We start from the raw sequence: 25473 nt of genomic DNA on the forward strand, positions 1-25473 counted from the left end.
AAGCATTACCTAATAATTGATTGACAATGAAACATGATACAGTTAAATCAGACGAATGGTCCAGGAACAAAATAGCTACTACAATATGAGCCTCTGATCTAAATACCAGCCCCCGGACTACAAAAAGACTCCGGACAACTACTGAAATATGACCGATTATCACGGGCCAAATGTCGTCGCATCGCGCCTTTGAAATTGCCGACTTTCAACGGATCGGTCGCGCCCTACCGGCTCTTCACAGGCTCGGTTTAGATACGAAACTTTTTTGGGAAGTGGAAAAATGGATCCGAACCTTTACTGCTTGAGCTCAGAGCTGGGCAGTATTCGATTTTGTAAATACTTTTTAGTATTCAAATCCTTTAAAGTATTCAAATACTTTGTAATTAAATACTTTTATGGAAGCAGTATTTGTTTTTGTAACTCAAATACTTCCACAAATATTTAGTATTCGAATACTTCGCAAAGTATTTGGATACTTCGTAAAGTATTCGAATACTTCGCAAGGTATTTGAATACTTTGAGAAGTATTCGGATACTTCGCATAGTATTTGAATACTTAACCTTCCTTTTTTTTACCAAAAATCGACTACTCCAAAATTTCTCGGGAAAACACTTTTTCTTATTAATTTTGGTGCGTAGAATCCAAAACAATTCGTACTTTTTCGATCAGACTTCTCAATCAAAAGTTATAGACTAGAAACCAATTTCGAAAAGAAAATTCAAAGGGCTGTAACTTTTGAACTAGTAGCCCAATCTTGGAACTGTTTGAAATTATGGATTCTACAGGCCACATTCTATAAGAAAAATTTTTTTCCGGGTCGATCTGAGACAATTTTTTTTCGGGCTCAAAAAAAGGCAGTGTATAACCTTCCTTTTTTACCAAAAATCGACTGCACCAAAATTTCTCGGGAAAACACTTTTTCTTATTAATTTTGGTGCGTAGAATCCAAAACAATTCGTACTTTTTCGATCAGACTTCTCAATCAAAAGTTATAGACTTAGAAACCAATTTCAAAAAAAATTCAAAGGGCTGTAACTTTTGAACTAGTAGCCCAATCTTGGAACTGTTTGAAATTATGGATTCTATAGGCCACATTCTATAAGAAAATTTTTTTCCGGGTCGATATAGAGACAACTTCAGGTGTATCTGTATCTAGTATTCGCTTGTGCTGGACGTAAAAGTATTTAGTATTCAAATACCTTAGATTTGTGTAAAGTATTTACTATTTAGTATTCAAATACTTTTTGAAAGTATTCTGCCCAGCTCTGCTTGAGCTAAATAGTTATGGTAGAAAGTTCTATGGGGACAGTAAGCATGAAGAAGACCCGGAATAGCGTCAAAAGGTAAAAAAAGATCCGAAGGATGCGTGTGAAGAGAGCTCGAAAGGGCGGGTGAATAAGAATTTAGTAGTAATCTGTTTTGTATGCAACATTTTTTATATTTTTGTGCGTTTCAGTCTTTGATTTTGACCTGATTCAACCTGAATGCAGAATCACATATTTGATACCGTTATCCTTTTGTTTGTAATTGTTTACGTTTTTGGTGTAATACTTGCTTAATTTATGTTTATTGATGTTGATTACTTGGTCTTGTATTTTAATATGTGGAAATTACCGATTCGTTTGATGTATTGACTTGTTGTTTGTTACTAACATTTTCTCTGTGAATGAAGCAGTCACGGGAGTGGAACTGTAACCATTTGAGTTACGACACCTAATTCTATGATTGTCTTCGACTTTCAACTGTAGACTCGAAACCCCGGAACCAGGGGCGAGTTATCTATATTGCCGGAGCAAGATTACGTAAATCAAAATCTATGTGTGATATATGAGTTGCGATTCAATAACTTTCACATATTTTTGCTGACAGTTGAATTTGCCTTCAAGGCCATGTAATTTTCCATCTTGCTTTAAACAAAAAGACTTTATTACACCAGAGATGAGTCACATCCTGTACCTTCACCCTTTCCTACCTATTTACTTGACCCATTGTTCCCAAAATTTGTTTTTAACCTTGAGTGTAACCAACATTGTGTATAATGCATTTACTTATCTTTGATGCTTTCGTGGATATACCTACTCTAAAGCCAGGAAGGCTCTAAAGAAGTGCAACAAATGCAAGAGCAGCGGTTTCAAGCCCTTCTGCAGAAGAGCCGGAAATATCCCGTCCGGTCCTGCACTATTAAATGGACTGAACGTGTTGACCATCCCTCGAGGTAACCACCCGCGGAGCTACTTTCCAGTGGTACCATGACCCGGACAGCCTCCGAGGTTATCTAGTCCCCAGAATCTGGATAGTGTGTTTCCAGTGTCTATTTTATACTTTAACAATAGATACAGTATAGGGTCCGCTTCAAAAATATAGGCCAATTTCGCATTTCCTGACCGCGCGCCGTGGAAGATCACGGCCAAGACTATTTTTAGTTCGTTTACACAATCAGATTTTCGAAATTCATATAGATATCCACGATAGCGGCGCGTGCGTTTATATAATTAACAAATACGCACTCTAAATGTCCTAGAGGTAAGCGAGTTTGTGTTCTCCGAGCAAGTTTTCCTCCTTTCCTGCGTTTTGACTGCTTTTTTGGAAGAGGCAACCTTCAACGTCATCGTTAATGGTGAGTTTATTGTTCCACATATTATGCACTTCTGATGATTTGTCATCGAGTATTTTTCGTTTGTAGTGCCACCTATACGTTTGCGTATAAAAAGAATTGTCTGTTATTTATCCATAAACTCCCAAAAACCCAAAGATAATTGGGGGTTACCAAAAAATTGCAAAATTCGTTTCAAAGTTCGTGTAAACATGACTATGCGTATCAGTGTTTGAGTGCGAGATAAACAAAACAAGGAATGACTAAAATAAAATTATACGAACGCCGAACGTTGAACTCTGTCGAGTAGGTATCACCTCTATGCACCTCTCATTAGCGCATACAAGGTACGCTCAGTAACGGGTAACAGTTCGGTTGCTTTGTTTGGTGGTGATAGTTTGTCGATAGGACCAAAAATGGTAGGATCCAATTTGTCTCAAGTGGATGAAAATGATGACTGTTGGAAGTTGTTCCCCACCATGAGTTTTGGAAATAAGGGTCTTTCCTGACTGATGACGTTCGTTTGTGGGGAAATTCTTGAATATCGTGACACTGCCGACCTATTTTTAGAAAATTAAATAGATTGCCGTTTCCATCTATTTTCCCATATTACACCATAGTGGAAATCCGTGCGGACAAAAATAAATTTGAAACAAATGACTTTCTCTAACAACTGTTCAACATCAGGAGCAAAGAAATGAAAAACGTCCTGTGACACAATAAGTAGATCTAAGAATAAGAGCCTCTCGTGATACTTAATAAACGTATCATAAAATCTTCTTGGGGGTATGGAATACACCCAGTTTTACGTATACTTAATCCCCCGATCATACTGGGGAGCATTCAATACCCCCATTCCTCTTGGCTCTATGTTTTTACCCAAAACGAGTATTACTCCCCTTAGTACTTACCCTTTATATTTCGACAAGGGACAATTGAACGTGGGATATGGGATATTGGTTAAGAAAAAAAGATTTGATGATGTATGTATGGAGCACCGGAAAATCTGGGAGGTAGACCTCAATCGCAAACAAACAAACCGCAATACGCTACAATTGATAAACAATGCGCTGTTTCTTTTGCCACTCTTGATCGTAAAATTATTTATTACTTTATATAAATAATTTAATTACGATGGGTACGACCTTGCTTCTTCGCACTTCTTTACAATTTTTCACTCGTATCGATAACACACAAGACAATTTGTCTGCGCGTCTTTCTTTCGCGAGCGAAAGCTCGTGTCTCCTCGTGTACTGGTGTCCAGTTACCTGTTTTTCACTTTCCCGCCGCTTTATTTCTACATATTCGAGCACATACACGCCTTATCTCCACATTCCATGTTAAAAATAACTTTACCAACGATAAAAATATGTATGTTTTTAATTACTGCCTAAACCGGTCATCCGATTGCGATTAAACGTTGGGAAATTGGTTTCTGAAATAGTTATATTTGGCGCACTATCGCAAAGAATGGAACTAATTTTTTTCTACATAACTTTTCAAATGGACCCTATAACACTGATCACTTCTATGACAACTTTAACCTTTTTTAAAACAAAAGGAACGACGAAATCGATGCAACGGTGGTCTCTGCGAATTTGTTTCTGAAACCACGAAGTACGGTTCTCTAGCGTGACCAGAACGCGAATGGCTTAAAAAAGCTGCAGAGATGCCTCCCACTCAATCTTACTTAATTAATGACTGCTTTAATTAAATATCGCCTTACGAATCATTTCCCAGTCTTTTTACAATATGCCAATTTTGCAAGTTGCACGATATTGCTATCATGATGAGTTTGCAAATGTACCAAAAAAGATCTCAGGGTGCTCTTCCGATTTTGATACTCCTTTCAGACATCCTCTTTACAGTTCATGCCAAAGGAGACTATATACCCTGATCCCAGACTGAGATCTCAAATACAGTCTGACTACTAATAAAGGAAATTGATTAGTGAGTAATATTTTTACAGAAATAGAACTCATTTACGTTTACTACGTTTCAAAAAAATACTCGGAATTATATTACCTACCAACATACCTTTTGTATTAGACGACATTACAAAGAGAAATATTCACAATACTTTGCGCTAATTTCCATTGTTAATGAAACGTCAAGGTGAAGAATCCCGATTTTAGCAATTGAAATCGCTCTCCTTCAGAAAGGTACGTGAACAAAATAAAAGTCGGGACATTACTGAAATTGATTCAGTTAAGGTCAAGAATACGTTGCGAATGAAGGGCACCTGCCGCCACTAATCTCACGCGTTTTACTTTTACTCGCGAACATTTCGACCTCTTCTCCAGTTACGCGCGATTCTCGAATATCGTTTCCTCGTACAAGAATGGAAGACCTGGGCGAAAATGGGACCGCGGACCTGCAGGGTTCGCTGCATCTCGCCGAAGCCTTGGCCAAGGTTTCTTTGTGGACATCTTCGGCGGCCAAGCGGAGAATAGCCGCCAGAAGTGCGGAACTTAAGTATGGACAGGTCGATGAGGAGTCCGGCGCTTACGTCCCGCCGAAGCAGCTCTTGATGTACCTCGTAAGGTAACTCATTTTTTTTTACTTTGTCATATCAACAGGAAAAGGACTTTGAATTTATGAATAATGGATCATGGTTATTTACCGATTTATTTTTTGCATGGCAACCGCTTTTGTTATTTTTCGAAATTAGTCGGTAAAAAAAAGTCAAAAAGGTTGTAGTTTGATAACCAATTGCTAAACAATATTTGGTGGCCTTCGAAATTGCCCTCCATAATGAAAAATTTAAGTAAATGGCAAATGCCTGCACTTCCACTTTGTGGTATCCACGTCTTTTCACCAGATTTTAAGAATAGTCGGCCCTACACCACTAATTTCAAATGCAACCGAATTACGAAATTTATCGGCCGGCAAATACTTTTAGCATACTCCCTGCTGCTTCCTTGAGCGTTTAGACGATCCTGTTCCAAGATGGTCTCCCTTCCCCCTTTTTGTTCTTGATCTCGTCCTGCACTCTTCTATACTCCTGTCAGAAGTTTCCCATCCCACTACATTTTCTTCTTCCCCCCCCCCCCTCTACTTTTTTTGTTACCACTTTGTGATCCTACTGTTCTGACCCATACTTCCACTGTGTTCATGATGCTTATTTTTCTTGATTTGGTCCTTACCATGTGGTCGATCTGTGATTCATAGTTTTCTCGGTTAGGATCGGAATTACTCCCCTTTTTAGTAACTTTCTTGTGACTTTTTGCTTTAGGATCGGCGTTACTACCTTTTTAGTAACTTTTCTTGTGACTTTTTGCGTTAAGATCGGCATTACTATTTTTTTAGTAACTTTTCTGTTGACTTTTTGCGTTAGGATCAACATTACTACTTTTTTAGTGACTTTCTGGTGACTTTCTGCGTTAGGATCGGCATTTCTACTTTTTTAGTAACTTTTCTGGTGACTTTTAACGTTAGCATCGGCATTACTAATTTCTTAGTAACTTTTCTAGTGAGGTTTTGCGTTAGGATCGGCATTTCTACCTTTTTTAGTAACTTTTCTGTTGACTTTTTGCGTTAGGATCGGCATTACTACTTTTTTAGTAACTTTTCTAGTGACGTTTTGCGTTAGGATCGGCATTTCTACCTTTTTTAGTAACTTTTCTGTTGACTTTTTGCATTAGGATCGGCATTACTACTTTTTTAGTAACTTTCTGGTGACTTTCTGCGTTAGAATCGGAATTACTACTTCTTTTAGTAACTTTTTTTGTGACTTTTTGCGTTAGGATCAACATTACTACTTTTTTAGTGACTTTCTGGTGGCTTTCTGCGTTAGGATCGGCATTTCTACTTTTTTAGTAACTTTTCTGGTGACTTTTAACGTTAGCATCGGCATTACTAATTTCTTAGTAACTTTTCTAGTGAGGTTTTGCGTTAGGATCGGCATTTCTACCTTTTTTAGTAACTTTTCTGTTGACTTTTTGCGTTAGGATCGGCATTACTACTTTTTTAGTAACATTTCTGGTGACTTTTTGCATTAGGATCGGCATTACTACCTTTTTAGTAACTTTTCTGGTGACTTTTCGCATTAGGATCGGCATTACTACCTTTTTAGTAACTTTTCTGGTGACTTTTTGGGTTAATATCGGCATTACTACCTTTTTAGTAACTTTCTGGTGACTTTTTGCATTAGGATCGGCATTACTACTTTTTTAGTAACTTTTCTGGTGACTTTTTGCATTAGGATCGGCATTACTACCTTTTTAGTAACTTTTCTGGTGACTTTTTGGGTTAATATCGGCATTACTACCTTTTTAGTAACTTTCTGGTGACTTTTTGCATTAGAATCGGCATTACTACTTTTTTAGTAACTTTTCTGGTGACTTTTTGCATTAGGATCGGCATTACTACTTTTTTAGTAACTTTTCTGGTGACTTTTTGGGTTAATATCGGCATTACTACCTTTTTAGTAACTTTCTGGTGACTTTTTGCATTAGGATCGGCATTACTACCTTTTTAGTAACTTTTCTGTTGACTTTTTGCGTTAGGATCAACATTACTACTTTTTTAGTGACTTTCTGGTGACTTTCTGCGTTAGGATCGGCATTTCTACTTTTTTAGTAACTTTTCTGGTGACTTTCTGCGTTAGAATCGGAATTACTACTTTTTTTAGTAACTTTTTTTGTGACTTTTTGCGTTAGGATCAACAGTACTACTTTTTTAGTAACTTTCTGGTGACTTTTTGCGTTACGATCGGCATTACTACTTTTTTTTAGTAACTTTTCTGGTGACTTTTGCGTTAGGATCAACATTACTACTTTTCTTGTGACTTTTTGCATTAGAATCGGCATTACTACTTTTTTAGTAACTTTCTGGTGACTTTTTGCGTTAGGATCGGCATTACTACTTTTTTTAGTAACTTTTCTGGTGACTTTTGCGTTAGGATCAACATTACTACTTTTCTTGTGACTTTTTGCATTAGGATCGGCATTATTGCTTTTTTAGTAACTTATCTGGTGACTTTTTGCGTTAGGATCGGCATTATTGCTTTTTTAGTAAGTTTTCTGTTGACTTTTTGCATTAGGATCAGCATTACTACTTTTTTAGTAACTTTTCTGGTGACTTTTTGCATTAGGATCGGCATTACTACCTTTTTAGTAACTTTTCTGGTGACTTTTTGGGTTAATATCGGCATTACTACCTTTTTAGTAACTTTCTGGTGACTTTTTGCATTAGAATCGGCATTACTACTTTTTTAGTAACTTTTCTGGTGACTTTTTGCATTAGGATCGGCATTACTACTTTTTTAGTAACTTTTCTGGTGACTTTTTGGGTTAATATCGGCATTACTACCTTTTTAGTAACTTTCTGGTGACTTTTTGCATTAGGATCGGCATTACTACCTTTTTAGTAACTTTTCTGTTGACTTTTTGCGTTAGGATCAACATTACTACTTTTTTAGTGACTTTCTGGTGACTTTCTGCGTTAGGATCGGCATTTCTACTTTTTTAGTAACTTTTCTGGTGACTTTCTGCGTTAGAATCGGAATTACTACTTTTTTTAGTAACTTTTTTTGTGCCTTTTTGCGTTAGGATCAACAGTACTACTTTTTTAGTAACTTTCTGGTGACTTTTTGCGTTACGATCGGCATTACTACTTTTTTTAGTAACTTTTCTGGTGACTTTTGCGTTAGGATCAACATTACTACTTTTCTTGTGACTTTTTGCATTAGGATCGGCATTATTGCTTTTTTAGTAACTTATCTGGTGACTTTTTGCGTTAGGATCGGCATTATTGCTTTTTTAGTAAGTTTTCTGTTGACTTTTTGCATTAGGATCGGCATTATTGCTTTTTTAGTAACTTATCTGGTGACTTTTTGCGTTAGGATCGGCATTATTGCTTTTTTAGTAAGTTTTCTGTTGACTTTTTGCATTAGGATCAGCATTACTACTTTTTTAGTAACTTTTCTGGTGACTTTTTGCATTAGGATCGGCATTACTACCTTTTTAGTAACTTTTCTGGTGACTTTTTGGGTTAATATCGGCATTACTACCTTTTTAGTAACTTTCTGGTGACTTTTTGCATTAGAATCGGCATTACTACTTTTTTAGTAACTTTTCTGGTGACTTTTTGCATTAGGATCGGCATTACTACCTTTTTAGTAACTTTTCTGGTGACTTTTTGGGTTAATATCGGCATTACTACCTTTTTAGTAACTTTCTGGTGACTTTTTGCGTTAGGATCAACATTACTACTTTTTTAGTGACTTTCTGGTGACTTTCTGCGTTAGGATCGGCATTTCTACTTTTTTAGTAACTTTTCTGGTGACTTTTTGCGTTAGGATCAACATTACTACTTTTTTAGTAACTTTTCCGGTGACTTTTGCGTTATAATCGACATTACTACTTTTTTAGTAACCTTTCTGGTGACTTTTTGCGTTAGGATCGGCATTTCTACTTTTTTAGTAACTTTTCTGGTGACTTTTAACGTTAGCATCGGCATTACTAATTTCTTAGTAACTTTTCTAGTGAGGTTTTGCGTTAGGATCGGCATTTCTACCTTTTTTAGTAACTTTTCTGTTGACTTTTTGCGTTAGGATCGGCATTACTACTTTTTTAGTAACTTTTCTGGTGTCTTTTGCGTTAGGATCTACAAATGCATGTATTCTGACATCTCTTGGTTTTGTACCTTCAACTTTGACCCGACGAGAGATTTTTATTTTTGACAAGTTTGTTAAGTCTTTGACCCAAATTTTAAGGCTACCGCTATCTCTTGGTCTAGCTCAGTGTCTCATGTAACCTCTTGTAACCATAATCCGCAGTCGAATTGTCCATTCATTGTAGTTATTTGCTGCCATATTTTCAAAATTAGAACATTCTTGAACATTCTTGAAGAGATTAAGGTCCTTGCACATGTGCGAAGTTGCGCCAGAATCAAATTCCATTCTGTTTCTAGACAGCTCAACGCCGATATAGCACAAAACATGTTCTTGCCGTCAGTTTTCTTCTTGTCAACCTTCTTCTAGGAACAAGTCGACTTGATATGTCCGAAAACATGACATTGGAAGTATACTGCGAATACGCCACGAACTTGAGAAGATTACCAAACTTTTGTAACTATTGCAAATTCGCGCCCAACCGCAGGACAGTATTGCATTTCCTAGAAGAGTGGCTAATTTTCAAGCACCTAAAGCAATTTTCTCAATTATTACTTTTTGCTTATTTTCATAGGTCACTGCAGAAGTCCTTCCGCACCAGTCAGTTTTTTAAATTTTGACCGTGCCAACATTCTCAGTTGCAATTGTGGTCTTATGTTATTACAAAAGTGTAACGTACAACAGTCACTTGTTCGTTGTTTTTGTTCACTTGTTGCAAAACAAAATTAGGCAACAAACTGTTCCAAAAAACTACGGAGCACAGATACCTTAACTTTTGTGGTTGGTATTTCAAAAAACATTTTTGTTGATTAAATTAATAGTGCAGTGGATTTTACAAATGATAATTTGTTTAATTTTTATTTTGATAAACAAATATAGCAGTCCCCACGTGTGTCACGATAACCCTTTTATGAAAAGCAGAATTTTTAGATATAAACAAATTATGCTCCTTATGTCTGAAGATACTGATAGATAGTGAGGTCTCGAGTGCACTTTGTGATAATAATTTCTTGACAAACGCTTGCCAGGCACTCTTCGAATCCTATTTTCAGTAAATCTGAATACGTGTCTTAACCCCAATGTGGCCACCAGTTGCGTTGGATGAAAGTTTTACAGCATATTATGCTATTTTTAATTGGGACCAAAATCCAATGTCCGGAAGAGATATCATTTTTGTAAACACTTACATCACTGTTATCTCGAGTGGTCTGACGTCAGTCCGTCAACGGTGATTTTTGGATGGCGAAAATTGCCCTTGTTCACCAGGTATGCTTGGCCGCGGCCCACCTATTCCTCCACCATGTCCAAAGACCAAGTACTGGCCCAGTTACAATCGACGCCCGAAGAAATTCTATTGCCGCTTTATCTTATCAACTGAAGGCCAAAGTGCCTTTACTCCAGCAAACTCCGTTGGTGGTTGTTGGGAAACGTCAAAACAATGATGTTACAACATTATTTGTTTTGTCTTGCTGAACTCGTCGGTCCCTCCAGACTGGTTGAGGAACGACTGTTTTGAATGGGGATACTTCGATCCGATCGGACATGGGCATTTGGTGAACCAGGTGGTGAGCGCCCTTCTGAGAGGTTACAACCGAAGGTTTCAAAACATTCTTGATAAAACCTGAACTTTGCGTCGAGTTGGGCGACTATTTCGTTTTTTTTTCAGAATTGAATAATAAAACTAAAACACTTAACAGATAAACTTAATACTAACGCAAACAAACATTTTGGTAGTAAACAATATTTTGATAGTCACACTTTGGCGCTAATAAAAACCTTAGGGGTTCGCATTCCTACAGAACGTTGTATATCGTGTACACTTGGATTTATTATTTGACTAGAAATACCAACCCCCACGGGCCTGACGTCCTACGTCAACGATCAGCATTAGTTGGGCGAAATAAAAGCTAAATCTAACGTAAATTTAAGTACGTGTTTTATTTAATACAACTAACTAACAATACATTTATAACAGTCTTAAAATGAATTAATTTATAACAGTAATTTTATTTATCACTTACAACAATTTATAACATAACTCAAGCTCATCGATGTTGGAACTGCCTGAAATTAGCTACAATTTGCTTATAGAGTAAACGACAATTGTTCTAGAACGATTCGGAACATTCTACAATAAACACGCCATTTTTCCCGAAAGGATTGCGTCACATCCGCTTTCGCCCTTATTGCCGATGATTAATTTTGGCGCCTCGACGTCTGTCGGGATTTCTGGAGTGTTCGCTACAGTACCTATACAGGGTGTTACTCATGTAAAAAAAATGGGTGAGTTACAAAGAGAAGGGTAGCACGTCTTTGAATAGGTTTTCGGGTATGCCCGATTTTAAATTTTTTTTCATAATTCCTACCACGAAAATTCTGATTTCGTCGAAATTTGATTGGCTACCAAACGAAACACATTGAACCCTCCGTTTATTTGGAAAAAGTGCTTGTCTTGATCCGAAGATGAAGCTGTCAAAAAGCGAACTGAATTAAGTAATTACTGAAAGATGGCCGGGAAATTTGAAAATGCCCTTCGGACTTTGAAATATTATGATTGCCTTAATTGAGAAATGCTCTTGCATTTTCGAATTTGGGATTCAATGGCTGAATTAGTGCCAGCAATTATTATGAAACATGGCGCCCGATCTTTTCAAATGGGGCGAGGAATTTTGAAGTATTGTATGGTATTTTTTCCTCGTGGATGAACTCTTTCTACTTAAAAGGGGGCAGTCGTCCCTTACCAAAAATGCGGGTCTCACTCCAGAAAGTGAGGCTGGTGCGAAAGTGTAATGAGTCATTACCCTTCAATTACAGGGGATCAATTTTTCCCACTTAAAGGGGACGGGGTGGTCCTTACTAAAAATGGGGTAACTATTTTGAATATGACGATTTATGCCCAAACCTTAGCCGTTTGGTCTAGATAACCGCATGGGCTGCACTGAGGGGGGGGGGGGGCCCACCCCTTCAATTATTTTTCTCTTGAGGATGAATTTTTTTTTTTTTTTTTTTTTTTTTTTTTTTTTTATTGCCTTTATTTTATAGTGGGCGGAGTGTTAGCAATTTGCTACTCTTCCCAACTTAAAGTGAACAGTAGTCCCTGACTAAAAATGTGAAGGTTATTTTAAAGATGACTATTTATCCCTAAACACGCACCTTCTATCCAGATACCACATCCACTGACTGGGTGCGTGAGAGGATCAACATTCGAATTATTTGAGGGGAGAGGGGATAATTCAGCAAACGAAAGAATCGACGAATATTTCAAAAAAAGTATGTTAAAACCTCAGCACCCTTATGATGGTATTCTGAAATAGGCTATGACTATGGTTTGGGGGGTATGGAAAACCCCTCAGCAAACGAGAGAATTAGCGAATATTTTCTAAAAAGTATGTTAATGCAAATGGTAATGGAACTGTCGTTTACTGGGAGGTATTCCACACCCCCCAGACCCCCCCCCCCGGTAACGCATTCTTTTACAAGCACGTTTACAATTCAGATCTCGTGACAGTTGTTGAAGGATTATGAGATCCTCTTCTACGTCCTGTAGCGGGCAGAGAATCAAGGGGGTTTGGGGGTATGGAATACCCCCCGGCAAACTAGAGAATCGGCGAATATTTCCTAAAAAGTATGTTAATGGAACTGTCGTTTACTGGGGGGGGTTCCATACCCCCCAGACCCCCCGGTAACGCATTCTTTTACAAAATCGTTTAGACTTCAGATCTCATGATAGTTGTTGAAGGATTATAAGATGCTCTTCTACGTCCTCTAGCGAACATAGAATCGGGGTGTGGGGGGGGGGGGGGAGTATGGAATAACCTCCAGCTAGCGAGAGAATCGGCGAATATTTCCTAAAAAGTATGTTAAATCCTCAGCACTCTTCTGGTGGTATTCTGCAAATGGTAATGGAACTGTCGTTAGGGGGGGGGGGTATTTCATACCCCCCAGACCCCCCCGGTAACGCATTCATTTACAAAAACGTTTAGACTTCAGACAAGCTAACGAGAGAATTGGCGAATATTTCCTAAAGAGTGTGTCAAATCCTCAGCACTCCTATGGTGGTTTTCTGGATATGGTTCATACCCCCCAGACCCCGGTAACAGCTTTATTTACAGTTGTTGGAGAAGGGTTATGAGTTCGTCCTCTTCGCATCGTAGAGAACATAGAACCGGAGGGCCTGGGGGTTTGAAATACCTTGCAGAAAACGTGAAAATCGAAGGCTATTGCCAAAAATGGTATTCTAGAAATACCAATTGTACTGTCGTTCCCCCAGCCCCCTCGGTAACACCTTCTTTTACAAAATGGTAGGCTTCAGATCTCGTGAAGAATCTGTGGGCCTGGGGGGTATTCTGGAAATGGCAATGGAACTGTCGTTTACTGGGAGGGGGGTCCATTTCTTTTCATTATTAATTACAACTGTTTACCATTCAATTCGTACAAGACTTCTCCACAGATCTCGTCAGGTTATGGGCCCAGTATTGCGAGACTTTATTTTTGTAGGAACTTCGTTGTGAACGATCTTAACGGAAGTGCGTCGTGTGCGTAGTTTTATAGAACTTAGTTACTATCGTCTCGGTTGTTTATCGTGGTAGTGGAATTGGATTGGAAATTCCAAGTCTAAATTCCGTTGAGTGTAAATGGCTGCATGGGCAAAGTGTAAGGCAAGAAATTCAATCTACTGAACTAGGTGCAGATGCAACGCCCAAGGTTAGCGGATCGTATGAAGAAGAGAAGGCATCCTTCAAGAACCTCCAATTTAGAGCTCAGAATATTATTGTCGTGAGTTGGTCGACTCGGGTAAGACAATTGATGCATATGTCCACGACTATAGAAAGGGCAGGATCGCCGTTTCAATGTAAAATTGCCAAGTTCACTGTACCTGAATCGGATTTTGCACACGATACCGGTCGAGTACCATGAATTTGTTAAAGTTTCGGAGAGGTTATGTGTTGTTGAGTAGCGGATGAATGATAGGAGCACCTTAAATAGTTCTACTTAGGATGCTGCCTCATTTCCCAGTAAAGATAAGCCTTCGTCCCAAAACGTTACAAATGTGACGAGTTAGGTCACCGTAGACGGAAATGTAAAATTTCAAGAAGTCCAAGTATGAGAAGAGTCAGGAAGGGTCTGCGTTTGTTAGCCAAATGTTAATTTTCCTAGCGTAAAGGAACCCTATGGAATTTCGAATGTTAATGTGTTACCATGGGAGTGATAGTAAATAAATAACAGATGTTGAAAGGTGTCATTTTTTCTCTTTACCATTCAATTCGTGCAGGACTTCTTTGTTTATTTAACAACAGACCTCATCTATTTTTCCCAATCTCTTACAGAATAACGGATCATGAGTGAAAAAAGTTCTGGTGTACATTGAATACAATCCAGTGACGTACACTGCAAAACAGTTTTGAAAGATTACACTGATTAGGTACATTGTATCATTGACGCAAGTGATCGTATCAAAAATCTTCGCCTGGTTGCAGCCATGGTGCTGGCAATGGTTCAAAAAAGAATACTCCAAAGATTTTTTGAGTGACCAAAAGCTATTTTTAGCACCAGAGGTACACTATGACAATGTAACCAATGATCCAGATTAGATTGTCTAGGCCAGATAAGTGCAGGTAAGGTGACTTTCACGTCACATTTTGAGTAATCTTCAATGAAAATCGAACGATTTGATTATTCAGCGGGCCGTATTATAACCTTCAGGCCTTATCATCCGATGTTTTTGTTCGACCCCCTGGATCAGGTCAAATTCGCTCGAAAAGTGGCGATCACGCGCTCATGCGTGACGGCACTCGGGCCCTTTGAAAAACTGGAATGTATTAGAAAAAACAAACTCAGACTCGTTTCGTATCTCAGTCGCGTCTGATAAGCGTATAGTCTGTTTAAAGGTTCACTTTTGATATCGTTTATGGGACAAATCATTGGCAGTGAGTGCTCAGTTTTGTAATAACCGCTGGTGGTGTACGGTGATAGTGTCGTATATTTCTTTTTGTTTTTTTAAATAGAGTATGAACAACTTAAGAAGCACATCGTTCTTTCTTTGGAGTATACGAGTTTCGTCTAATTTTATATGAACTAAACTGAGCGCGTACCTACCAAGGAAATTTAGAATGGTCGCCTGGGGGAATAAACTAATGGTGCAGTCAGTGAGGAGATTCGGCCGCGTTCTGGCCTTGCCAAGGTAAGATTTGTTAATACCAAACGCTCTATTTCCGTCTTCCGGTTTTGTATGTCTTTTTAATTCATTATTGCCATGACCTTCTTGACTAATTTATGTTAATCGCTACAGTAAATTAACAAAGCTGACGTGCACAATTTGTTTAAAGTAAAAGTGATTATCTAACCTCAATAACACTTATTTGTTTTTAAGGTTTTATCTTTTTTTTATGTCGGTGGTTTTTTGAACTTGGGTATTACTCACTCTCGTTCTAGGAAAACGGTTACTTAACCACTTTGTGGGGAAAAGTAATTTCTGGTCATGTGCAATCGTTCACTACACCTTTTTAACACGCGCCTAGGCAATTTACTGTAATGGTCACCACGTAGGTACTTTAAATGCACCACGTCCAGGTTCAAGGTGTAACTCCGGCCAATAGCAACACGCCATCTAGTGTTGAAATATCGCGGCTATTTTTGTTACTGAGTAGTGGAGTAGTGCAAATACTTGACCACGGTCCATCACTCAGGGTCTGAAGAAATAGTGCCGTGATGAGCTCGAAGTGTCGGTGAGGGTACGTGGAATCTATAACTTCGCACCCCCACCTCCCCATTTTTGCACATATTAATGATAACATACGTTTTAAGACACAAGCCAAAAGTTTAGAAGATGAGGTTTTTTGATTTCTGGTGTTAAATTCGCTCATTCTTTAATTGATAAATTCCGTTCGGTAGGAATGTGTGGTGCAAGATGAATCCCCCCCCCCCACACACTTACTAAAAAAAGAGACCGATCAGGAGCAGAAGGTACCGGAAGAGCAACAGCATCCGCAACCGTCCAGAATGGAGATAAGTATCCTGGCCGAGGAAAGGAAAGAGGCACCTTCTTTGAAGACTCAACCACCGATATTTGATGTTCTTCAGACCGTTCTTAACAACAGCAAATGTAAATGTGGTGTGAAGAGGAGGAACCAGCAACCACCCTTAGAGGAGCAACAGAAAGGTGTCTTATATAAGATTTTCATGCCAGAAGCGAACGGGGTTGCCGACGTTTAATTTCCCGTTGCGCCCTTCCGCCTAGTATCAAACACAATCGTTTAAATCGTGTTGTACTGAGATGGCAAAACTAAGTATATTTCCCCAATTTTCTAAAGGAATTCTCGGGAAGACAATGTAATGGGAGCTCGTACTTTTACTTCCCCAGAGGGGTTAAAAATGGGAACGAACTCAATTAATCTTTCCTTCACTGAAGGTACCCTAATTATTCAAAATTCATCATAACCAACGAAAGTTTTGAGGGCGGTCTGGAGGGTATGGAATGTCCCCAAGTGTACGAAAGCCTGATGTGATGTCAGTTGTAGGTAAATGAAAGACTATTTGATTTACCTGGGGGGTATTTCTTAGCCCCCAGACCCCCCCCCCAAATGTTTAGCACACTTGACACTTACAGCAAAATTTGTTGAAATAGTCTTTAGAGCTGAACGTTTTGAGGGTGGATGTATCACCGGAGGATTTGGGGGTTATGGATACCCCCTCCCCACAGTGTGCGTAAACCTGATGTGATACGTCAGTTGTAACTAAATGGAGATTGACCATTCCCATTTTGAGTGGGCGGGCTTTCAGCCAAGGCTACTCTGCCAACCCAACCCACTATACATTTTTCTCCAAAAGGTGTAAGTACCCGTAGTACTTACAGCAACAATTTTGAAAGAGGGCTGCACGTGCACGGTTTGAAGGTGAACACAGGCTTCTCAATCAAAAGTTATAGAATAGAAACAAATTTCGAAAAAAAATTCAAAGGGCTGTAACTTTTGAACTAGTAGCCCAATCTTGGAACTGTTTGAAATTATGGATTCTACAGGCCACATTCTATAAGAACATTTCTTTCCGGGTCGATTTGAGACAATTTTTTTTGAGGGGCTCAAAAAAAGGCAGTGTTTAACCTTCCTTTTTTACCAAAAATCGACTGCACCAAAATTTCTCGGGAAAACACTTTTTCTTATTAATTTTGGTGTGTAGAATTCAAAACAATTCGTACTTTTTCGATCAGACTTCTCAATCAAAAGTTATAGACTAGAAACCAATTTCGAAAAAAAATTCAAAGGGCTGTAACTTTTGAAGTAGTAGCCCAGTCTTGAAACTGTTTGAAATTATGAATTTTACAGGCCACATTCTATAAGAAAATGTCTTTCCCCGATCGATTTGAGACAATTTCTTCTTCGGGGCCCAAAAAAAGGCAGTGTATTACCTTCCTTTTTTACTAAAAATCGACTGCACCAAAATCTCTCGGGAAAACACTTTTTCTTATTAATTTTGGTGCGTAGAATCCAAAACAATTCATACTTTTTCGATTAGACCTCTCAATCAAAAAAAAAAAAAAATATATATTATATAATATATATATATATATATAATATAATATATATATATATATATATATATTTTGATTGAGAGGTTTGATCGAAAAAGTACGAATCGTTTTGGATTCTACGCACGAAATTAGTGAGAAAAAGTGTTTTCCAGAGAAATTTTGGAGCAGTCGATTTTGGTAAAAAGGAAGGTAAATAACTGCCTTTTTTTGAGGCCGGAAAAAAAATTGTCTGAGATCGACCGGGAAAAAACATTTTCTTAGAGTTTGGCCCGTAGAATCCATAATTTCAAACAGTTCCAAGATTGGACTACTAGATCAAAAGTTACAACCCTTTCAAATATATATACATATAATATAACCCCTCCCAGTGTACGAAATCTCAGGATGTAGCTAAATGCTAAATGGAAATTAACTGTTTCTTTTTTGCCGGGGGGGGGGGGGGGGAGTGTATTCCTTACCCTCCAGGCATTCTTCTTCAGAATGTGTACTACTCTTGTACTCACAGCAACTGTTTTTTGAAAAACTCTTTAGGGCTGCACGTTTGAGGGTGAACATATAGACGTATCACCGGTGTGTTGGGGGGGGGGGGGGGTTGCTGTTGTTGTTGTAGTCCTTTAAAGGATTACGGAGTCTTCCTTTTCTAGGGATCACCCCAATCGGGGTGTGTGGGAGTCTGAAAAAAGAAAGATTCAATATTCATTTTTATTTATTATCCCTCTCTTGTTCTGGGCCCTCAACAGGCTTGCGGCCAATTACAGAGTGACCCGCATAATTTCCTTCGAGATAACATAAAATTTTCGAGTGCGCTGGGGATTCCATATCCCCAGACCTCTCGTTGTCGCATTCCTCTTCAAAACGTTTATCCCTAAAGACTTTGCTATAGTTATTGGAATACTCCTCAGAAGAGGGAAAAGTATCAATGTTCATTTCCTTGTTCATATTATAAAACCTTTGTATGCGCTGAGTGGTATTCCATAATCCCCAAACCCCACCAGTGGTCCTCCACAAAACGTTAAAATCTGTTTAGCGCATTTTTTAAGAATTAAAAGAAATGTACTATTGTTTGAGTTTTGTCCGTCCGTCCGTCCGTCCGGACCCACTTCTACCGTTTTGAAATACTTCTAGGGGAATGGTCCTAGAGTCCTGGAATTTTTTGCAGTAGATAGCTTATACCTTGAAGGTGTGCCAAACGGCCATCAAATTTTGCTGTCTAAAAGCCCCCCCCCCCCACGAATTATTGCCTGAGATGCTGTTTTTGAAAGTAAAACGTGCATAACTTTTACATACGAGAACCAATTGGTCTCGGATTTTGCATACGCATGCCTTTAGTGGTGCCAAGTTAGAGTTTACAAAATGGGGGGGGGGGTAAACGCATGTTGTACCCTTCATGGTATTCTAATGAAAGGTCTCATCGAAATAAATTGGCTTGTACAAACTATAACTTTCCCGTGCGACTCTTTTTCGAAATCAGTGAGCAATGGAGCCTGAGGGGGGGGGGGACATTAATTTTAGCTCTCATTGTATTCTAATAGATTAAGGGTCTCGGTCTCAACGAAATGAATTAACTTCTACCAACCATAGCCCTCCTCCTGGACCTCTTATCGTGGTCGGGTATATTCCCTTATATCCAATGTCTCCGACGGTTGGATGGATTGCGAAATCTGTGAACACTCAGCACTAAGGTGTTTATTATAGGATCACTGAAGTGTCCTTTCCTAAGGATTTCCAAACCGGGTGTATGGAGTACCCCCATGAAATGGAAGGATTCAATGTTCCTTTTCTTGCAGATATCATAAAATCTTCGGGGGTACTGGGGAATCCTTTTTTGTGGTGGGTGTATTCCATGCGCCCCAGACACTCCCCCCCCCCGGTGCTACATTCATCCTCAAAGGATGCATCCCAACCGGAACACCCCTCGGGAAAAAAAGGAGGATGTTATTTTCATTTCCTTGCACATATCATCAGATTTCCGGGGCGCTGTGGGGAATTCCAGAGACATGCCCCCAGACACTCCTGTGGTACACTTTTGCTCTGGTCGTTCATTCATAAGGCCTCCGATATAGTTTTTCATAAAGGCCATATCGAATCTTAGTTTCCCAAGGAGCATCCCTACTCTATAGACTTCTTGTGTTACGTTCGATGACCCTTTCCTAAAAATGATGATGCAAGTGGAAGAAGCATTAAATATTTCGGGGAAGAGTGTAGAACCGAAAAGTTTCGAGCGCTGGGAGGTGTTCCAGTATAGTATATGTGATGTTGATGAAACTCAAAATGAATAATTCTTATGTCATTCCCATTTTTGAAGAACTGAAGAAATTCTTCTTGAAGAAGTCGCTCAACAACTTCTTAAGTATTTGTAGAAATTAACTAAAGAACGGATGAAATGGTCTTCAAAAAAACTTTGCAAAACCTCTGAGGAAAGTAGATGAAGAATGTCTGAAGGATGTGTACGAACCCCCCAGGCAAATTTTAGTGAGCATCTCAAGAATTTTTGTACACTCACTTTATGAGTCGTTGTGAATTGTGAATGTACAGATCATCTAAATGCATGCACATATCTGACTATCAATTATTGTGCTTCTTTCGTTATGACTATCTACTCCTCTTCCTCCGCGAGATGACCGAAGAAATCTGTGGAGTTCTACGTTTCAGGGGCGATAAGGGGGAGTCAATATTTGGAGGTTAAAGATTGTATCCTTGGCCCACTGCAGTTCAATGATTTGGTCGAATATGTCAAAATTTCGTGTCGAAAAGAAATAATCTACTTGCCAAAATTGTACTTTACATACTGACCTTTACCACGGCGTACTTGGATTTTAATCTTACGATCGCTATCTGGAGCACGTGGAGTGCCAAAATAATAGAATTTGTCAATGGATATGCAGATTAACTTTCAACACAATACTGCACGGTCTCCTGCGGTTTTTAAACCGAACTACCTCGCATTAACGTCCCCGCTTTCTTGGACGGCGCACCGACAGACAGTAGCATGGATCTTAAACACAAAAAATCGCTTTTATTAAGGTTGTCTTCCAGCGGGTCAGTTACACGGCTAACGTTCTGTTTCTTTGCAGGATGGGAAGCTTCAGCTCCGCTCCCAAAATTCTGAACGACGACAATCAAGACAGAGATGTACGTTTGCCCGACACCATCAGCAGAGTTGAACTACTGAAGCACTGCCAAAACTACTTGCAGCTACACCCCATGATCAAGAGGAACTTTCGATTATCTCCAGTGTACGAGACCGACTACAGCGCCAACTTTCACAAGCTTAACAGCGTCTCCAAAGGTAGCTAACCGCGCGAATTTGACAGATTTGACCTTTTGCTCTTGCAGCTTACAGCGACTACGTGTCGGGCGCTTACAACGTGCGAATTCTACAATGGAACATTCTCTCCCAAGGTAAGCGCGCTTTCGTCTGGGAATTTTGCTAACCGTCTCTTTTCGCGTGTAGCTTTGGGGGTGATGAACGACAATTTCGCCCGGTGCCCCGACAGCGCGCTCGATTGGAATTTTCGTCGATACAGGATCGTGGAGGAAATCGTACAATATTGTCCTGACGTCATATGCTTACAGGTAAATTTTGGAAGTGTTAATTGAGACCTTTTGGATGTCCTCTGCCCCTTACTCGTCTACATCCGAACGCCACGCTAGATTAGGAGAGGGGATGAGGAGGTTCTTCCCATTTGCCATCATCGTCTTCGCCCCTACAAGTTCGAGGACAGTCTTCTCCATCTATTCCCGTATCATGATGGCATCCGAGGACTCCGTAACCCTCACCGACTCTTCCAATTCTCTGCTTGTTGCTACTATAGCGAGGTCGTCTCGATACTCCCCTATGGTAACTCTTTTTGGCACGGGCTGTGTAGCACCACAGCGGACCAAGAGAGGGCGTCACTCCTACTGATGCTTTTGGGCCGGACAGGACTTCTATATGATCCTTTTTTGGTAAGGGAACTGCGTATTAACCGCGTTCGATGCTTTATCCTGCGGTGCTCTTGTGATGACGGCGTGGAAAGCGTTTCGCACGTCCAGGGAGGTCAAGGTGTTTATTACATTATGGAGTTCTTGATGCCTTTTTCTTTCACGAAGCCAATTTTGTTCCTGGGATAGCTCAAACAGATCCTCCAGCTCTCAAAAACTAGCGTAATTTCTCTCACCTTCAGAAATATTCATTTTTCTATGGATTTAAAACTAACCGATCTTCTATGAATTTTAGAGGACAGTCTTCTAGTGTCCTTCACCGCCCAATTTCTAACTACACACTACAATAACACGGAAACGCGTCCCCACTTACGCCGAAAATCTTTTGTTATCACACCGGAACGCGTGCGTTAATCATCTGAAAACAAAACCTCTTATCGCAAACAACCAGATGTCCCTACATTTTAACACACGTTTCACAATTAACACATCAAATCTCAATAAACATTTAAACAAAAATTATGCAATTACAAACAAAACCAAAAGGAAAAAAAGAACATTACCCCCCCCCCCCCCCCCCCCCCCTCCCATTTCTGATGTAGAGGATGTCCCGTCATTACTTTTGATGTTTAAATCGAAGTAACTCTCCATGACGTTGTCTATACAACAATATACAATTCTTCCGTTGCCTGCTTGGCATAAAAAGCTAAAATTTGGCATGTAGGTTCCTTAGGGATTATAAGGGAGCATTCCCGGAAATAGTTTTACAGTTGAAAAGATGGAAGATAGAGATTTGACACTTAGAGCGTATGTTTCGTTGAAGGCGTTAATGAGAATTCGTTGGGGGTCAGATACCTGCAGATGACTACATCCTCGGCCGTGTTTTCCCCTTGGGCAATCTTCTTGAGATGCAGATGCAGACATTCCATTTTGCCTCTTATCCCCACCGCTTTATTTCATCTTTAAACGATCTTAAACGACCCAGTTATCGACTAAACTGTTTCCATTTTCAGGAGGTTGACCACTTCAATTTCCTCAAGCACGTACTCGGCACGCAAGGCTACGAGGGGATGTTCTTCCCGAAACCGGACTCCCCGTGCTTCTACATCGAGGGAAACAACGGTCCCGACGGCTGTGCCATATTTTACCGTAAGAACAAGTTCGACTTAGTCAAGAACGAGAATAAAGTCTTGGAGATTTGGCGAATACAAAGTAACCAGGTGCGCGCGCACAGGTTCCGTGATTGGCCGATTGTTAATCGACGAATTTTTTCCGCAGGTGGCAGTTATGGCAGTATTACGAATTCGTGAGACCGGTCAGGAGGTGTGCGTCGTGACGACTCACCTCAAGGCGAGAGAGGGGGCGTTGCTGTCGACGCTGAGAAACGAACAGGGAAAGGATCTGCTGCAGTTTATTGGATATAATTGTGGCAATAGACCTATTATATTGTGCGGCGATTTTAATGCCGAGCCGACCGAGCCGGTTTACGAAACGATCTTAAACAGTATGGACTTTTCCAGTGCTTACGCGAGTTGCAATGTTGCCGATCTGCGATCGGCCGATCGTGAACCACCGTACACGACGTGGAAGATAAGGGAGGAGGGCGAGGTGTGCCATACGATCGATTACATATTTTACAGTCGCGATGCCATGGAAGTTGAGGCGGTCCTCGATTTCCCTTCAGGAGAGGACATTGGCCAGGATAGAGTTCCATCATATTTGTATCCATCAGATCATTTCTCATTAGTCTGTGACTTTAGATTAACGAATACCTAATAGTCAGTAGCGATTAAACCTTGTATACGCAATTGTATTATTCTGTGTAATTTATTGTTTTTTTTTTCGTTGGTGTGATATCTTTGTTGGAAAATAAAAAAAAATGGCGGACATGGTGACACATTTATTTTACCAAAAACCCAATTTACTCCTTGTAATTTTCAATTTCTTCGCCTCTTTCCTCGTGTTGACTCCGACTCGTACTCCTCGTCTCTTTCTTTCTGCTGTCTTTTATTTCCTTTTTTGCAATTTTCTTCGTCCATTTTTTTCTCCTTCATTCTCCCTTTTTACTTATCTGTGATCGTTCCACCTCTCTACATTCCTGAGCCAGATTGTCTGTATCTCTTATTTCTGTTCTGTTACATTCTTTTAAATTCTGTGCCTACGTCTGTTCATGTTAGTCCTTCTTCTCTACTTTCTCCACTTTCCTATAAGTACTTGTCATCCACGTCTGTTTCTTTCGTATTATGTGATTAAAACGTACATTTGTCAGATTATTTGTCAATGATTCTTGATAAATGGTCTGGAAATCGCATATTCATGATATCCAATAATTAAATTGTCAACTATAATTATTTCTGATAAACTTTCCCCACTTAAAGGTTAAGAGCACCGTGAAATGCAAAAACCCAATACTTCAAATGATCCAAGAGGCTTAAATCCAAACCGCACAATTTAAATCAGTCTAAATAACTTTTGCGAATAACTTTTGCAATCATTGCAAATAGTAGTACGAATGTGTAAAATTGCATATATACCGCTTAATCGTCTTCCAATTAACAAAATACTGGGAGATGGAAAATCTTGCTTCGAAGTAATGTTATAATTAACACTGCGAGAAACGGATCAGTGCCTTCTTCAAATGCTTTGGTAAGTAAACCCTTAACAGTTTGAATAGCTCTCTCAATAATTCGATTTGATGCAGCGTATGTTGGACTCGAGGTCGTTAATTTAATGTCATATTGTTGAGCAAAATTAAAAAATTCTTTAGACTTAAATGGAGGTCCGTTATCTGACATAATTTCCTGTGGTAGACCATTAATAGCAAAAACGTTTTTAAGAGAGCTTATCACACTTTCTCCCGTTTTGTTTGGTAATTTGTTGACTACTACGAATTTGCTAAAGTAGTCAACAATAACAATCAAATTTAGAGGATCCAGGCTTATAAAATCAATTCCAATTTTTTGCCAAGGCAAATCTGGAACCTTGTGTGGTTTGGTTTTGGCAAATCAAGCAGGACAATACTAAATTTTCTATGTCTGTTGTTAAGCCAGGCCAGGCCAATAAACGGATTCATGTGCAAGCAGTTTGGTAGAAACTACTCCCTGGTGAGACTTATGCAACAATTTTAAAAGTTCATGTTGCAAATTTTTTGGCACAGTAATTCTTTTCTTGTAAAAAAGTATGTTTTTGTGAAGATAAAATGTCTTCTTTTATTTGCCAAAATATTTTGAGTGATGGTGGTAGGTTACACTTGTGGGACGGCCAACCATTTTGAACATAGTACTTGATTTTTTGTAGGTCACAGTCTTGATCAATTTCATTTTGTAGGCGCTTTTCGTTCTCAGCTGAAGTTGTAATTACCGAAAACACTCTTAGATTTTCTTCAAGGTAATTTGTATCAATGTGGTCTTTTAAAGGTTCTCGGCTTAAAGTATCAGCTATTTGTTGATTTTTTCCCGGAACATACTTGAGATCGAAAAAATACCTTAGTAATCTATGTGCCAACCTTTGGATTCGAGGTGACATCTCATCGAGAGGTTTTTTCAGTAATCCTATTAAAGGTCTGTGGTCACTTTCAATCAAAAATTTTCTGCCAAACAAGTAGTAATGAAAACGTTCACAACCAAAAACTAGAGCTAAAAGCTCTTTGTCTATGTAATTATAACGTTGTTGGGTTGAAGTAAGTGATATTGAAGCGTATTCTATTAGATGTCCTTCCTGCATAATAACAGCTCCAATATCGAAAGGACTTGCATCGACAGATAATACAGTGTCTTTATTTGGATCAAAATAGCTAAGGATTGGTGATGACG

At 39.2% G+C, this 25473-nt stretch overlaps 1 protein-coding gene across 6 annotated transcripts; it reads left to right on the forward strand.

Annotated features, from left to right (window-relative positions):
• Positions 1-2448: 2448 nt before the first annotated feature.
• On the forward strand, positions 2449-23550 carry LOC116181069 (nocturnin). Of its 6 annotated transcripts, XM_031501319.1 has the most exons (7): positions 2451-2618; positions 15216-15391; positions 20812-21026; positions 21074-21139; positions 21192-21313; positions 22675-22881; positions 22940-23550. In XM_031501319.1, the coding sequence occupies exons 2-7, from the start codon at positions 15321-15323 to the stop codon at positions 23435-23437; spliced, it is 1179 nt and encodes a 392-aa protein (XP_031357179.1). In that variant the 5' UTR covers positions 2451-2618; positions 15216-15320; the 3' UTR covers positions 23438-23550. The 6 variants fall into 6 exon arrangements, with proteins under 6 accessions (XP_031357184.1, XP_031357179.1, XP_031357178.1 ...); XM_031501324.1 differs by lacking the exon at positions 15216-15391 and having other exon boundaries at positions 2449-2618; XM_031501318.1 differs by lacking the exons at positions 2451-2618; positions 15216-15391 and adding an exon at positions 4847-5138.
• The last annotated feature ends 1923 nt before the right edge of the window (positions 23551-25473 follow it).

Source organism: Photinus pyralis, unplaced genomic scaffold, assembly GCF_008802855.1.
Source record: "Photinus pyralis isolate 1611_PpyrPB1 unplaced genomic scaffold, Ppyr1.3 Ppyr1.4_LG9, whole genome shotgun sequence".
NCBI lineage: Eukaryota > Metazoa > Arthropoda > Insecta > Coleoptera > Lampyridae > Photinus > Photinus pyralis.